Source organism: Erpetoichthys calabaricus, chromosome 11, assembly GCF_900747795.2.
Source record: "Erpetoichthys calabaricus chromosome 11, fErpCal1.3, whole genome shotgun sequence".
NCBI classification, from domain to species: Eukaryota; Metazoa; Chordata; class Cladistia; order Polypteriformes; family Polypteridae; genus Erpetoichthys; species Erpetoichthys calabaricus.
Window position 1 is genome coordinate 105,276,213 of NC_041404.2, and position 15,830 is coordinate 105,292,042.

General features: G+C 37.4%; 1 protein-coding gene across 1 annotated transcript in view; it reads left to right on the forward strand.

The window, feature by feature from the left end:
• Positions 1–15,830, forward strand: part of LOC114660780 (NXPE family member 2-like) — a 79,058-nt gene that overhangs the window by 42,746 nt on the left and 20,482 nt on the right. The window contains exons 3-4 of the mRNA XM_028813671.2: positions 1,932–2,572; positions 4,024–4,085. Of these exons, the coding sequence (XP_028669504.1) occupies positions 1,932–2,572; positions 4,024–4,085 (703 nt within the window). The remainder of the gene's footprint in view (positions 1–1,931; positions 2,573–4,023; positions 4,086–15,830) is intronic.

Sequence of the window (15,830 nt, forward strand, 5' to 3'; positions counted from 1 at the left end):
ACACATTGTAAAATGGAAAAAGAAATTTCAGTGAAACTCAATACATATGCAAAGCTCAATGGTTAGCAAGTGCTGACCCTGTGTTCGGATTCAGCGGGTTGGGAAATGGATGGATGGATGGATGTTTTTTGCTGTTGACTACTGGCACTCTTAGAAGCATACCAGTTCTCATTTTTGGTTATCTGTTGACTGCCTTCAGTGTGGTATTGAGCACTGTGAAGCACTCTCCCACAAATGATGAATTGGTATGGTTATTGAGTGCCATTAAGGACCAACATATAAATGATGAGTGTGTAAGGGGGTGTATTTGAGCACTGTGAAGCAGTAACACAAAAATAATGACTAATGACCATTGAAATTTCAGAAAAAGAATTAGACAAACCAGATACAGTGACAGTCCTGGAGACATCAGCTAACTCACTGATTCCAGTGCTGCTTTATCTGACATATTTTCCGAAGACAGGTAAACAACTTGACAGTAGAGCAGTGCCAAATGAGAATTCCAAGAAGAAAAACAGAATTGGGGAGGGTCAGAAAAAATTTATAAATATCATATTACTTATATTTTATGTATTTACTAATTTACTAAATTATCATAATGTTTTCTAATGATAGTTCCCAATGGAAACCTGTAAAGTGAAAACAGTACTGAGTCCTGTGGGACACCATGTATCACTTCTGTATATAAGGATGGAATACTGTCAGCACATTTCTGTACATGCTGGAATCAGTTTGATTCCAGTAAAAAGGTGAGCAGCTGCAACTTACATAGCTGAATAAGCATTTCAATTCAAAAGAATACACTTTCCCGTAAAAGTGTGTTTTACAACGAGCATCAACAGTCACTAGGAAAAATAGAAAAAAGCAGGAATTGGTCTAATGCAGAACCGTTTTACTCATGGACAATTAGGCATAGCAAGTTCAACAGTAAGCAACCCCAGTGACATATTATTATTATTAGTCAGTCAGTCATTGTCCAACCCACTATGGCCTAACGCAGGGTCACGGGGGTCTGCTGGAGCCAATCCCAGCCAACACAGGGCACAAGGCAGGAACAAATCCCGGGCAGGGCGCCAGCCCACTGCTGGCACACACACACACACAGACACCCACACACCAAGCACACACAAGGGACAATTTTAGGATAACCAATGCACCTAATCTGCGTGTCTTTGGACTGTGGGAGGAAACCGGAGAACCCAGAGGAAACCCACACAGACACGGGGAGAACATACAAATTCCACGCCAGGAGGACCTGGTAAGCAAACCCAGGTCTCCTTACTGTGAGTCAGCAGCGATACCACTGCGCCACCGTGTCGCCCTATTATTATTATTATTATTATTATTATTATTATTATTATTATTATTTGACTGGTGCTTTTATCTAAGGCAGCTTGCAACATTTGAGATACAATTGGATTGTTTTTTTCTAATTGGAACACAAGCATGCAAAGTGATTTGCTCATGGTCTCACAGTGTCAGTAGCAGGATTTAAACCCAAAATCTCATGGTTTGAAATTCTAGGTCCAAAGCCTTAAGCAATACAGCACACTGCCTGACTGTCAATATTAGCCCTTCATAAAAAAAACACCTGCAAGTATTGTATACAGAAAAGCACTTAGTTAGTTACATAATACTCCTGATATAACTTCTTCTTCTTCTTTTGGCTGCTCCCGTTAGTGGTTGCCACAGTGGATCACCTTTTTCCCCTGATATAACTGACTAAGTGATATTACTAACACCCATTTTCTTAAGAAATGTAGCAGGGGAAGTGGGTAACACTGCTAGTATACAAATAAATTATTTATGTACATATTATAAAATAATTATCTTTATATACTACCTAATAATTATTTAACCACTTTAAAAGAGAGGTTTGTGAAAATTAATGTACCAAACGTATTTTCATTTTTTATATTTGGTTTCTGCAGAAAACAAGATCTACAGAGAAAACTGAAGGAGACATCCTCCAAGCACTACTAAAGTATGTACCTCAAGTAAACTATAAAGAGTTTGATCAAACCTCCAATGCTAAGAAAAGCCGAGCCACGTTGCTGCACCCAAAGCAAAACTATACCATCGGAGAGACCATTCGAATCCAAGTGGACATTTGTGATCACAATGGAAATCTCAAGACTTATGGGGGAGACTTCATTTTGGCACGCATTCGATCTCCAGAACATAAGGCTGCTGCTTCAGGAGTTGTAAAGGACCTAAACAATGGCATTTACCATATTGACTTCAAATTGTTTTGGCCAGGCCAAGTGGAAGTAGTGGTGCAGCTTGTGCATCCAAGTGAGGCAGTGGCTGCCATATGGCGAGCCAAGCAGATGGACTATGATAAAATCTCTTACACTGGCATATTCACAAACAATTCAGTACAGGAGAAAACAGAATGTTATTCTTACCTGAAATCCAGTCAATCAGTTTGCCTCTATGTTGACGAGAGAGAAAAAGAGACTTATTCTTGTCTGAAGCCATTGACCCTTTCCTGTGAAACGCTGACATTCTTCCAGTCAAGAAACAGTATAACATCCTACCTGACGAAAAATGAAATAAAGTTATTGGACCGGTAAGACTGTGCTCATGTTTAAATTTCTTTCTGCTCTGACTAAAAAATTTTAAAATTCGTTATTTCTAAAAGCTATATTATAGCAAAATATTACTATTACATTCATTGTTCATTAAGTGTGAAAAACATTAATTAGGTTTGAAACAAGATAATTTATACTCAAAATGAAAAACAGATGCAAAACTAGATGAATGGGTCGATATTAACTGCTCTTTCAATGTACATTGGTATAATTTAACTTAAAAGCACTTTGAAAGTGAGAGAGTTCTTATGGCTGGTTGAACTACTTAAATATCATTTAACTCTCCTTGTTCACCTTCAAAAAAATTGTAGCCTTCACTTTCTTCCACCATTTGAAATTTTTTTCAAAGCTAGGATTCCTGGTCTGTTGACCAACAGGGCTTTAAAGTCCTGCCCCTTTACTAATTCCAGGTTAACTTCATGCATTTCTTTCAGCATCCTAGGTGATATATACAGTAAAAGGCCTGGGACCATTGATAAATAGCTCCACCGAGTGGCTACAGTTATTCCTCAAGTTCTAGTTTAGAGCTAATCCCCAGACAAGCCATAATGTCATGGGGCTTCACACAGCCATCTAACAACTTGGAGGTCTCCAAATAATTTATTAGGAGTTCCCTACTGCCCTGCACTTATTGAGCGCTTTGTAAAGTGCCTTGTCCATCTAGTAATGACAACTGTTGACTATAAATAGAGTTGCCACTAGCATATTACGTTCACAAATTAATCAAAACTAATGACTAATCATGTATCTGGATATTATTTCAGTTTTCTTTCAAATAATACAATATTTTTGTAAAACACAGGAATTAATAGTAAATCCAACTAATGGCAAAAGGACAGGTCCTGTAAGTATAAGGTTCTCAAAATGCAATAAGTAAGGCATATAGTGCAGGTAAGAAAGACAGAGAGAAAGTGAGAAAGGTGTGCATTGTTACTCCATTAATTCTTACTAATATGAAACTATTTCTGTGTTTTCTGGAGTCTATAATGAGTCTTGATGACTTTTGAGTTTAACTTTTGTCATTACACCATTGTATGAGATCTGTTTCCTGAGTAATACTTGCTATCTTGTGGTTGTTGGTGATCATTCTAATCATTACCATGAATTGTACAATCAGATATGAAAAGAACCACGTTGCTAAAAATGTAGAAATATAAGTACTGTCTTAAGGTGTTACAGTGTGGAAGAGGTGCTGATGCATGTTTTAATCACCAGAGATTTGCCCATTAATAAATCCAGCAACCAGTGCCTGAATGCATTACACAGAAGTATTGCCATCTTTAACGGATATCTGTCATTCTTTCAAATTAAAATTTAACCAACTTTCTATATAATGGAAGCACAGTGGTAAAGTGAGAAGGACAAGTAAAAACACTTGGTAGAATGATAAATATAATCTCATCAAAACTTTTTGTCTGTTTATTTCAAGGTCAAATATTGCTGTGACAATCCCTAATGACTTCCCTACAATTTCAGTTTTTTCAATAAATAGTAAGTATTAACTGAAGACACAAATATAATTAGAATAAGTAATTAAAATACTAAACATTCTATCTCAAAATACACAACTACTGTATATAATATAAAGCTGGTTGCATATTGATACTGTCATGCTTTAGAGACAATGTGATTATAGTGCAGGACCCTTGCAAAGAGAAGTTACCAAGGGTCTGATTGTTTTAAATAGCACTTTCCACAGCAAGGCATAAAAATGTTTTCCTTTCAAAAGATTGGGACAGAACAGATTATAAGATTCTCCAGGTATCTAATAAATGACAGACTGATAATGAGAAATGGTGGAGTTCAAGCAAATGTTCAGGCAGTAAGTTAAAAGTTAAACAAAAGTATAAAGGCACATAATTAAATTGATATCTGGTATTAATGTTTATTTGTACAGTATGTGCTTTTTATATATTATTGTTACCAGTCTTCTTCTTCTTCTTTTGGCTGCATCTGTTAGGAGTTGTCACAGCGGATTTTCTTTTTCCATTTCTTCCTGTCCTCTGTATCTTATTCTGTTACACCCATCACCTGCATGTCCTATGTCACCACATCCATAAATCTTCTCTTAGGCTTTTCTCTTTTTCTCTTGCCTGGCAGCTCTATCCTTAGCATCATTTTCCCAATATACTCGACATCTCTCCTCTGCACATGTCCAAATCAACACAATCTTGCCTCTCTGACTTTGTCTCCAAACCGTCCAACTTGAGCTGACCCTCTAATGTACTCGTTTCTGGTCTTATCCATCCTTGTTACACCCAGTGCAAATCTTAGCATCTTTAACTCTGCTACCTCCAGCTCTGTCTCCTGCTTTCTGGTTAGTGCCACCATCTACAACCCATATAACATAGCTGGTCTCACTACCATCCTGTAGACCATCCTTTCACTCTTGCTGATACCCGTCTGTCACAAATTACTCCTGACACTCTTCTCCACCCATTCCACCCTTGCCTGCACTCTCTTTTTCACCTCTCTTCCACACTCCCCTTTGCCAACTCTACTCCCTGCATCATCACCATTCCACTGACCTTCTTCTCATTCACACACATGTATTCTGTCTTGTTCCTACTGACCTTCATTCCTCTCTTTAATATATATATATATATATAAATATATATATATATATATATATATATATATATATATATATATATATATATATATATATATATATATATATATTATTACCAATATTTGAATGAAATTTAACGTGTCTCCTAATTATAGATATGTTGTAAACTGTGCTCTGAGATTTTCCAGGTAAGGACGACTGGAGTTTTGGAAGATGTTTTACTTGTGTTGCATGTTGAATTTGATTGTATTCTGTTCACATGACAATAATGACTCTATATAATCCACATCAGCTTGATAAGTCCAAAATGAGTTTGATTTGAAGACTTTAAATAAAGAGTAGCAAATGTAACATGCAGCATGAGCCACCCATTTTGTACAGCATGTAAGGTTGTAACATAACACAGCCAGGCTAGGTTCACATTAAATTTAATATATTCTTCTTAACTGCAGCTCCACTGAAAGCCTAAAGTGAGATAGTTACAACACAGTCAAAATACAACACAAAATAATGTACATCAAACATCCAGAAACATAATATTTAACAAAACAAATACACTATATATACACTCTCCCAGGTTAGTCTCATTTGAATCTAGGCAGAGGCATCTGATGGTGATTAAATTAGAATACCACAAAAACTGTACCATTAGGTTTCACTCCAAGGTACCCCAACAACGTTAAGAAGGGAAAGAAAATAGGAGAGACTTAATAACTGAAACAAATTAAAGAACAGTTAAGAAGTAAAAAGGCAAAAATTACAAATTGTGGTTGCTTAGAAACAGTTGGGCAGGACTGCCATAATTTTCAACCATAGTAAATTTAACTTTTGTAAAATTATTAAAAAACATATTATAAATATTGTCAGTCACTGTTTATCATTTAGTATGAATAAGCTTACAAAACCTAAAGATTAAAATAATTTGGTTATGTTTAAGAATTTCTGAACACAATTTTCTACTTAGGAAATTAACAGCAAGAGTTGCACATATTCAGAAAAATGTTATACATACAGTAACAGATATAACAGTTAATCAACAACAACTTACATGAAGTAGCAGAAACAGCTTAAAAATAATGCACAGTGGCAGCCTACATTCATTACAGCAAAAGAAGTAGGCACACATCTTGTAAAATTCAACCTACAATCTTTGGTATAATGTATACACACACGCACCCAAAGCAATTCTGTAAAACCAATTTGCACTCCAGTATCAGCGTCAAGTTTACTTTGCAAGACTTAGAATTAGCCCTATAGCACACTGTTAGTAACAATGTCTGAGTAGAAAATATGTCAGGTTTTCTTAGTAGGCTTTTAATAAAAGAAAAGAAAAGTTTTGCAGGAAAAGTATATCTTGAATAATTTTCCAAATGTTAATGACAGAACAAAAAACTTATTTGCCTAAATTTGCCACAGAAATTATTAGGCTTTTAGGCAAGTGTCTCCAATATCACATCAAGAAATATCGAGTCTTCATTCACTAACTTTGGTTTTGAGCACCAGCCTGTGTCTGTCAATGGTCAACTCTAAGTACTGGTGTCTAGATGTACTGTCGCTCCTTCTGAATTTCCAGAAGCCATGCATGTTGATTACTTCAGATCATAAACATACTGTATGTATAGAGGTTTCAGAAAAAGTAATATGATTACTCACTTTTGACACAGAAATACATTTAACTGCAATGTGGATTTTTTTTAGAATGTTGTTTGACTTAAGTGTGTCAAATCTTTCTTGAATATTTATGTGCTCTTTGCTAACCTGGTTCTTACAACAGCTCCAAATGGGATCCTTCCAATCTCTGAATCTACCTTTCACTAATGTAGACTTCAAGTTCACCTAGAGAACACAATACAGTAATACCAAGACAGAAAACCGATGTAGAAAGGATGATAATTTGCGTAGTATGGTTGACCCATTAAAAATGTGCAAACATTGGCCAGATTCATCATAAGAAATTAAATTAATTTAAAATCTTTATTGCAACCTCTGTGGAAAGAGTTTTTGCCTATATTTAAGTAGACCAGTAAAGGTAGAATAAGGAAATGAGGAAACGAGGAGTGCAATAACACACTGGTGAAGCAGGTGTACTCCCAAAAAACTGAAAAGAAACATTTCAACAGTAGAATTTTCTATTATAATAATACTGTAATAATGACCCAATAATAATGTAGTCAATTCAGTCAAATGAAACAGTACTGCAGGTCTTCTACAAAGAGTGTTTTCACTCTCTTTCTTTTTGGGCCATTTACTAATGTAGGAGTTGGCAAGTACGTTGTGATGACTTTGGGAAGTGTAGAATGTGTATTAAGTGTAGATATTGAACATGAGTTATTAGGTAACTTAAGAACTATTCAGGAGGTGTATTATGGTGGCACAGTGCCCGGTAATAGGAAATAAAGATTCAAGATTGTATATTTTCCGTGTAGAGTGAAATTAGTTTAAACATGATAGGCAAAATTGTGCGTAAATGCTTTAAATAATGGATGCTAAATAATAATAATAATAATAAAAACTTGAGTAAGTTAAAAAGTGTTATACACAGTTTAACCAAACATATTCTCAGATTCACTTAAACTGTCTCATACTGCATAACATACTCAGAGTCATTTAAAGACAATGTGTGAAAATATGTTTTGTTGTTTGAAAAGATGAAGTAATTGATAAAAGCATGTATAAATGTCTGCAGTGGGTTGGAACCCTGCCCGGGATTGGTTCCTGCCTTGTTCCCTGTGTTGGCTGGGATTGGCTCCAGCAGACCCCTGTGACCCTGTGTTAGGATATAGCGGGTTGGATAATGGATGGATGGATGTATAAATGTACATGTTTTGAGTTCAAACTGAAAATTATATAATTAGGTCCAACAAAAAGTCTCCAGAGTTGATATAAATGTGTCTACTACTTTCCCTTTGAATAGTGGACAGACTCAAATGGAAGAAGGGGTCTTTAAGTAATTTTAAATTAAACTTAAAGTAAAAGGAGTCATATTCTCTAGGACATCTAGAAAGCTGGTGATGAGCAATGGCTCCCAGTTCAGGTAATGTTTCATACTAAGATATGCTAAACAAAAGGGGGATTAACCAACAAAAGGTAAACTGTCCTTTTTCTACAGAACCAATACTCTGAAAAGGCTGCAAGGAAAATCCCAGAAGATAATAATTAAAAAGTGTACAAGAACAACCAGCCTTAATAGGAAGTTATGGGTAAAAGAAATCAATTTCAAATTTAGATTTGAAAAGAGAAAATGATTCAATATTTCTAAGCTCAGGTGGTAGCAAGTTCCAGAGCTGGGGAGCAGAGCAACTGAATGTTCTGCTCCCCATAGTGGTAATACGGACAAAGGGGACAGTCAAGTGGATGGAGGAAGAGGATCTAAGGGTATGGGAGGGAATGACAACATGGAGGGGGTCAGACATATATGGAGGGGCAAGGCTGTGGATAGCCTTAAAAGTTAACAGAAGAATTTTGAATTGAATGCGGAACTTAAGTGGAAGCCAATGGTGCTGCTGCAAAACAGGAGTGACATGGTGAATAGAGGGGGTTCTAGTAATGATGCGGGCAGCTGAACTCTGGACCAGTTGAAGTTTATTAAGAGATTTGCGAGAAAGACCAAAGAAAAGGGAATTGCAATAATCGTGACGGGAAGTGACAAGGCTATGAACAAGGACAGCAGTGGTGTGGGGAGTGAGGGGGCGGCGAATACGTTTAATGTTACGCAAGTGGAAATATGCAGACCGGGAGGTGTTATTGATGTGGGACTAAAAGGATAAAGTACTGTCAAGGATGACACCCAGACTCTTAACCTGTGGGGAAAGGGATACAGAGGAATAATCAATAACAAATGAAAAATTATCAGTTTTGGATAATGTTGATTTTGTACCAATGAGGAGAACCTCAGTTTTGTCACTATTTAGTTTAAGAAAATTTGAAGAAAACTAGGATTTGATTTCTGCTATGCAATCAATAAGTGAGGAGGGTGGATAGAAAACAGTAGGTTTGCTAGTGAGACAGAACTGGGTGTCATCAGCATAACAGTGGAAGTTAGTGTAATATTTACGAAAGATATTTCGAAGGGGAAGGAGGTAAATAATGAAAAGGAGGGGCCCAGGACAGAGACCTGGGGCACACCTGAAATAACAGCGGTGGGTTGGGATGTGAAAGTTTTAAGTTGAACAAACTGAGTGCGGCCTGAGAGGTAGGATCTGAACCAATCTAGTGGAGTGTGGGTAATGCCAATCGAAGATAATCTATTGAGAAGAGTAGTGTGACAAATAGTGTCAAAGGCTACACTCAGATCAAGGAGGATGAGAACAGTGATTAAACCAGAAAAAGCTGCCATAAGGAGGTCATTAGTCATTTTTATAAGTGCCGGTTCTGTACTGTGGAGGGGATGAAAACCAGACTGGAACTGTTCATACAGATTATTTTGAGATAAATGAGAGTGAAGTTGAATAGCCACTATTTTTTCAAGAATTTTGGAAATGAAGGGTAGATTAGAAATAGGACGAAAATTACTGAAATTAGTCGCATCGGCACCAGGTTTTTTCAGTATTTGGGTTATTGCAGCAGTTTTAAAAGATGAAGGAACAGTACCAGTAGTGAGAGAAGAGTGGATTATAGCAGAAATAAGAGGGACCAGAGAGGGGAGGCAGGCTTTGACCAGAACTGTAGGAAGGGGGTCCAGTTGACAGGTGGGCGGCTTAGACTTACAGACAAGATCTGAGATTTCTGAGAAAGTAGGATGTGGAAAAGAGGAAAATGAGTGAGTTGGTGGGTGAAATTCAAATGAAGTACTGGAGGAATCTGTACCGAGAGACTGGAGAATCTTCTGGATTTTTCATTAAAAAAGGACATAAGGGAATTGCAAAATTCAGTTGAGTAAAGGTGAGAAGGTAAAGATTCTGGGGGTTGTGTGATATTATTAAGCAGTGAAAACAATGACTTGGTGTTGCCTTCATTGGAAGAAATAATGTGAGTATAATAGTTAGATTTAGTTTTGGGCAATACAGTCCTTGTAATAAAGTATATGGTTTTTGTACATCTCTTTGTGAACCTTTATACAACCGTTCAAGTTGCCGGCCTTTGGCTTTCAAAAGCCAAAGTTCAGGCGTGAACCAATGGAGCGACAGAGTTAAGAATACCATTAAGTCCAGTGTTATAGTGTGAGACCAGTTCTTCAGGAGTGGATAAAATATGAATGTCCATAAGGGAATCAATACTAGAGGAAAGAGAGTCTAAGCTGAGATTCTTTATATTACGGAAAGACATGAGACGGGAAAGCTTAGTATTGTAAAGTACAAGTTTAACATTGAGTGACATAAGAAAATGATCAGTTATGGGGAGTTCATCTGCAGTACAATCAAGCGGGGTAACTCCAGAACAGCAAATCAAGTCCGAGATATGTCCTTTGAAATGAGTAGGAACATCAGTATGCTGCTGGAATCCAAAACTCTCAAGGCAGGATGTAAAGTCTCTAGTAATAGGGACATTGATATTATCCAGATGTATATTGAAATCCCCCAGAAGTATTATGTTTGATGAAACTGTAGATAAGTGTGTAAGAAAAACAGCAAAGTTGTTCAAAGAGAGCCTGAAGACCAAAACTGCACACAGTACTCCAGATGAGGCCTCACCAGTATGTAATAAAGATTGAGCATAACCTCCTTGGACTTTTACTCCATACATCGTGCTATATAACATAACATTCTGATTGCCTTCGTAATGGCTTCTGAACACTTTTGGGAAGTTGATAGCATAGAGTCCATTATGACTTCTAAATCATTCTCATAAGGTGTACTTTCAATTTTCATATCGCCCATTGTGTATTCAAACCTAACATTTTTACTTCCTATGTGTAATACTTTATATTTACTGACATTAAATTGCATCTGCCCAAGCCTGTGTGCTGTCCAGGTCCTTCTGTAATGATTTAACAGATTCCAAATTATCTGCTAATCCACCTATCTTGGTATCATCTGCAAAATATTCCTATCTAAATCATTTATATATATTAAAAATAGCAGCAGCCCTAGCACTGACCCCTGTGGAACACCACTCTTAACATCAGCCAATTCTGATAAAGTTCCTCGCACCATCACCCTCTGCTTTCTGTGTCTGAGCCAATTGTGCACCCATCTAAAAACATCACCCTGAACTCCCACTTCTTTTAGTTTGATGCCCAACCTCTCATGTGGCACCTTATCAAATGCTTTCTGAATTATGAATTTCTGCTGATCTAAGAGACCTTTTGTAAATTGAAGACATCGTCGGTAGTATATTGAGCCCCCAACTTGGGAAAGGCCAGGCGTACCCCAGGGGTGGCGGGCCGGTTAACATATATAGCGCCTTGAGACCCCTGATGCGTAGAGTGGATAGGTGACTGACAGTATGTCTGGAGACTCCTTCTGACTTCCCCCTGAAGAGATTCTTGCCAGCGTTGATCTCGCCTCTGGAGGCACAGCACAATCTCTTACCCCAGGAGTTTAAGTTGTTCATTTATATATTCTTTCATATCCTCCTTGGAGCTGCTGATGCGGGCCCGTAAGGCGTCCACGAGTTCTAATGCACTTTCGGCTACCTCACTGACCCGTTCATTCAATCGAGCAAGTTGCTGTGCCAGATCTTCCCACGGAGGCGAAGCATCTTCCTGGCCCTCCTCTTCAGGTCCATAGTGATCTTCAAGTTTCAGCGACTGTAAAGAATCCACCACCTCCTGCACCACTGAACATGCTCTGACTGTGACAAGCCCCGGCTGCTCCTTCCTCACACCAGGGCGAAGCCACTGGCACCACTAAATGACATGGTGATAAACAAGAAAGGAAAAAAATTTCGGGCAGACAGCTTAGTTAGATTGATAGTCCTCAGAGAAGGCACCACTTATAAAACGGCTGACCCCTTACCCAGCCGACAGCCACACTACCAGGACCCGTGGCCTGGATAAATTACTGAGGAGAACCTACTTATACCAAGCCGTACATCTGACAAATAATATCCCCCCCCCCCAAGCCGTACCGCTGACAAATAATATTTCCCTCCCCCAATCGACGGTTAAACACAAGCAAAAAATATCAGATATGTAAATCAAGCCGTACCACTGACAAATAATATTTCCCCCCCCCCCCCCAATCAACGGTTAAACACAAGCAAAAAATATCAGATATGTAAATCAAGTGCAGTAATATATTAAATAACACAATGACAAATACAATAATACAAATCCCCGACGTAAAAAATATCTATATATATTTCTCCACCATACCAGCAAAGTGAAAACACCATATACACAATAACAAAACCTCCCTTGCCCCTGCACACGTATAACAAACACACAATACAAGTAATGCCAATGAATGATTACTGAAATGTTAACGAATGTGAAAATGAGTCCAGGTAAATAACTTGTCCAAATTACTGATAACTGCTCAAAAATGTTTGTGTTTGGCTCTCCTGAATGAATACAGAACGATCTCACCATGCTTCCTCGGCGATGGTGGAAAATAATGTCCAACCCTGGGGTTTCTGGCGATGAACACGTTGTAGTAAATCCGGCTGAATGAGAAGCAAACTGGGAAGAAGGAGCAATCTGAATAAAGGCAGAAAAATGATGATCTGTGGTTTGTTAGGTGAATCTCCTTCTCTCTCTCCTCTCCCTCTCTTCTTTCCCTCCTTACTGTTTAAATAATAATGAGCTGGATGTAACTGGCAAAACTTCGGTTCTGACATTTCCAGGGGTCGCTGCCTTCCCACAACATTCTTCCCTGTTTCTCATTACGGGGATGACATTTAAACAAACACATACTAGCTTAAACGGGGTGCTGTGACGAGACGCGACTGGGTGCAAATACTTTAACCAACAACACTTACGTGGCTCCGATACACTTTGAAATAATTAAGGGACTTTCTGTAGAAAAATTATATAAAATATTTTGTATGAATTGTCCTGTTAGCCTTAAACATAATGAAAATCTATCAAAACCTGTGACTGAAAAAAAAGGTGACAGTTTTCTGTAAGTAGTAGAGAGGAATGTGGAGCTTAACTGTTTTAGCTTATTTTGATCTCATTTCTAAAAAATAATTAAAAATTTACCAGTCCAGGATGTGGATTTCTTACTTAACTTCTGCTTGCTATACTGACTGAAATGTGTTCTCTGGAGGACATTGGTGTTATATTACCATCCATTGCTCTATGAAAGGGGGTGGGCGAGAATCCCTGTCCAGGCTCCAAGTCAAGACTGGAATAAGAAAGAGTAGTAAAGTTCTCTCCAAATAATTTCTACATAAACCACCATAGAACATGACTCTTTAACTAGTATCCTCCAAACCACTCTGCCTTCTCTTTTCTTTTGTTTTTCCTTACCTGGACATATCAACTTGTAATATTAATGGGACCGGTCTCACTGATACCCTTTTGATTTTAAATTTAGGTTGATTTTAAATGAATTTTAGTTTGCAAGTTATTTTTATAACAGCAAAGGTTACGTGCCAATAGTTTGAAAATTGTGAGACAAATTGAATGTTTTTTTCCCTTGGTATACTGTATATTAAGATTGACTTATTGACTATTTATATTATGATGATTTACTTGTTGTAATCAATATATTTTTTCCATTGACTGAAGTCCACAGCAATGGCCTAATTACATACAACTATAGAGGAACATTTTTTATTGAGGGATCTATTGTAAACATAATGGATACAATGAATGGAATCATACACATTATGCTTATTATCTTCAGAATTCACTTTAACCATTAAAAACAAATTTACAAAGAGACAAGTAGGAATTCAATCAAAATGGCCATCTATTCTAATTGTTAATGAAGGAGTACCCCTAGCAAAAGCAGAACTTTAGACCAGGTACCACACAAATTTACTAATAGTTTGACTGGTGCGAGAAACGCTGCCCTCTCCTATAGGATCTTCCAAAACGTTCACCAATTATTGTTAGAATATTGCAATACTGTTAATTCATGAGAACATACTTAAGCCTTTTACCAGCAGGTGAACACAACTACTAAAAAGAGGAGAGACCAAACCTCCATTCATTTCAATGTCATCAAGTTCCAGCATCAAGTTATAGCTGCCTCCCGAGAAGAGAGGTAAGAAAGAAAATGAACATTCCTGAGGTGACCCAGGGCAAGGGAGATGTCATCTAGACCATGGATCAAGTACACTTTGAGATGTAATCATAATGGGTGTGCCCTGTGGCCTTAACAGCAGGACAGGGCACGCTTTGAGGTTTACATTAATATCAGAGCAATTTTATTAGTTAATAATGTAATACTTAATCTGAAACATTTAAATAAGCTGAACAATTCAATCTGTTGGCATAATAAAAGGATAAGTACAGGGTTATTTATTAACCATTTACTTTATTCTCTTGTTTTGATAGTGTAGTTTTAAGTGGTTTGTGCAAACCGTTTTGACCTTTACCTCCTAGGTTTGGTTATATTGGTCTATTACTGTGCTAATGCAAACATACATAAATCTGTAGACTATGGTAATAATTGTTATTGTTCAAGGGAACAAAAAAGGGGAACTAGTGAATTTGTGAATTATAACCTGTGTATTATAACTCATGAATTATAAAGGCAAGGAACTAATTCTAGCTTTGATCTTTTACCTAGTTTTGCCATGGCCTTGGCTCTCAGCATGAGCATGTACAAGGTTACCCCTTGATAAATTGGGTCTTTATGGACTTTATGCATTCATCAGACTGCTGTAATTGCCCTGTGCCCTATTTATCCATGAAAAGGGCAGGGTTGACTGTTCCCTTTTGATTGTTGCCTTCAATTTTTCTGGAGACCAGAATGAAATATTTGATAAATTTAACAGACATCTAATTCCTTGTGAATTTGCATGGTATGAGTTTATCTGGTCTTCAGCTCCAGTGGCTCTTAACAGAACTTATTTAGCATGTGAGAAATATGCATATCTGTTGTTGCCCAAGGGGTGGTGCGGCACTTGTTATTTGGCCTCTCTCTTTTTACATGTTAATGTTCATTCTGACTTTTTAGAGCCACAGCTACTCCATTACAAAAGCAAAAGGGCAAACAGAGTGATCATTTCTATTGACTAGAAGGGTGCACCAGTTCCCATACAGTTTGTTGCCAACGCTATATATACTGATTTAAGTCAAATGTCAGATAAAATTTGTGCAATGAGGAACATTGGTTCTTCACAATTGAAAGGCCTTTATTATGATACTGGCATTTGAGTCTGTTCTGTATCAGGAATATAGGTGAAACTTCATGTTGCACCTATATTCCTGATATGAGAACCAACATTTCATCTTTAGCTTATCACATCCAAATGCAACTAAGGCCAATTCACCTGCATATGAACTTAATCCTGATTCTGGTATAATGGACTGGTTGTCATGTATTCTTGATTGGTTGTGGAAAATCTTTCAAATCATACTTATTATTGTTGTGGGTAGATGTATTCTTCTGTTAACAACCTTAGGTGTTTGTTTATATATGGTTAAGTAACCAACAGAGTTACCTGTGGTTAAAATATTTTATGTGGTCCCCTTCCTCATTCTTCCAACCTTATCCCATCCACTTGACCTGTTATGAGAACATGGTAGGGATCAATCTGTTTCTGTGTATATTTTGGCCACAGAGGCCAACAGGGGATGAGTGTAGGAGTTGATGAAGTATTCTGTT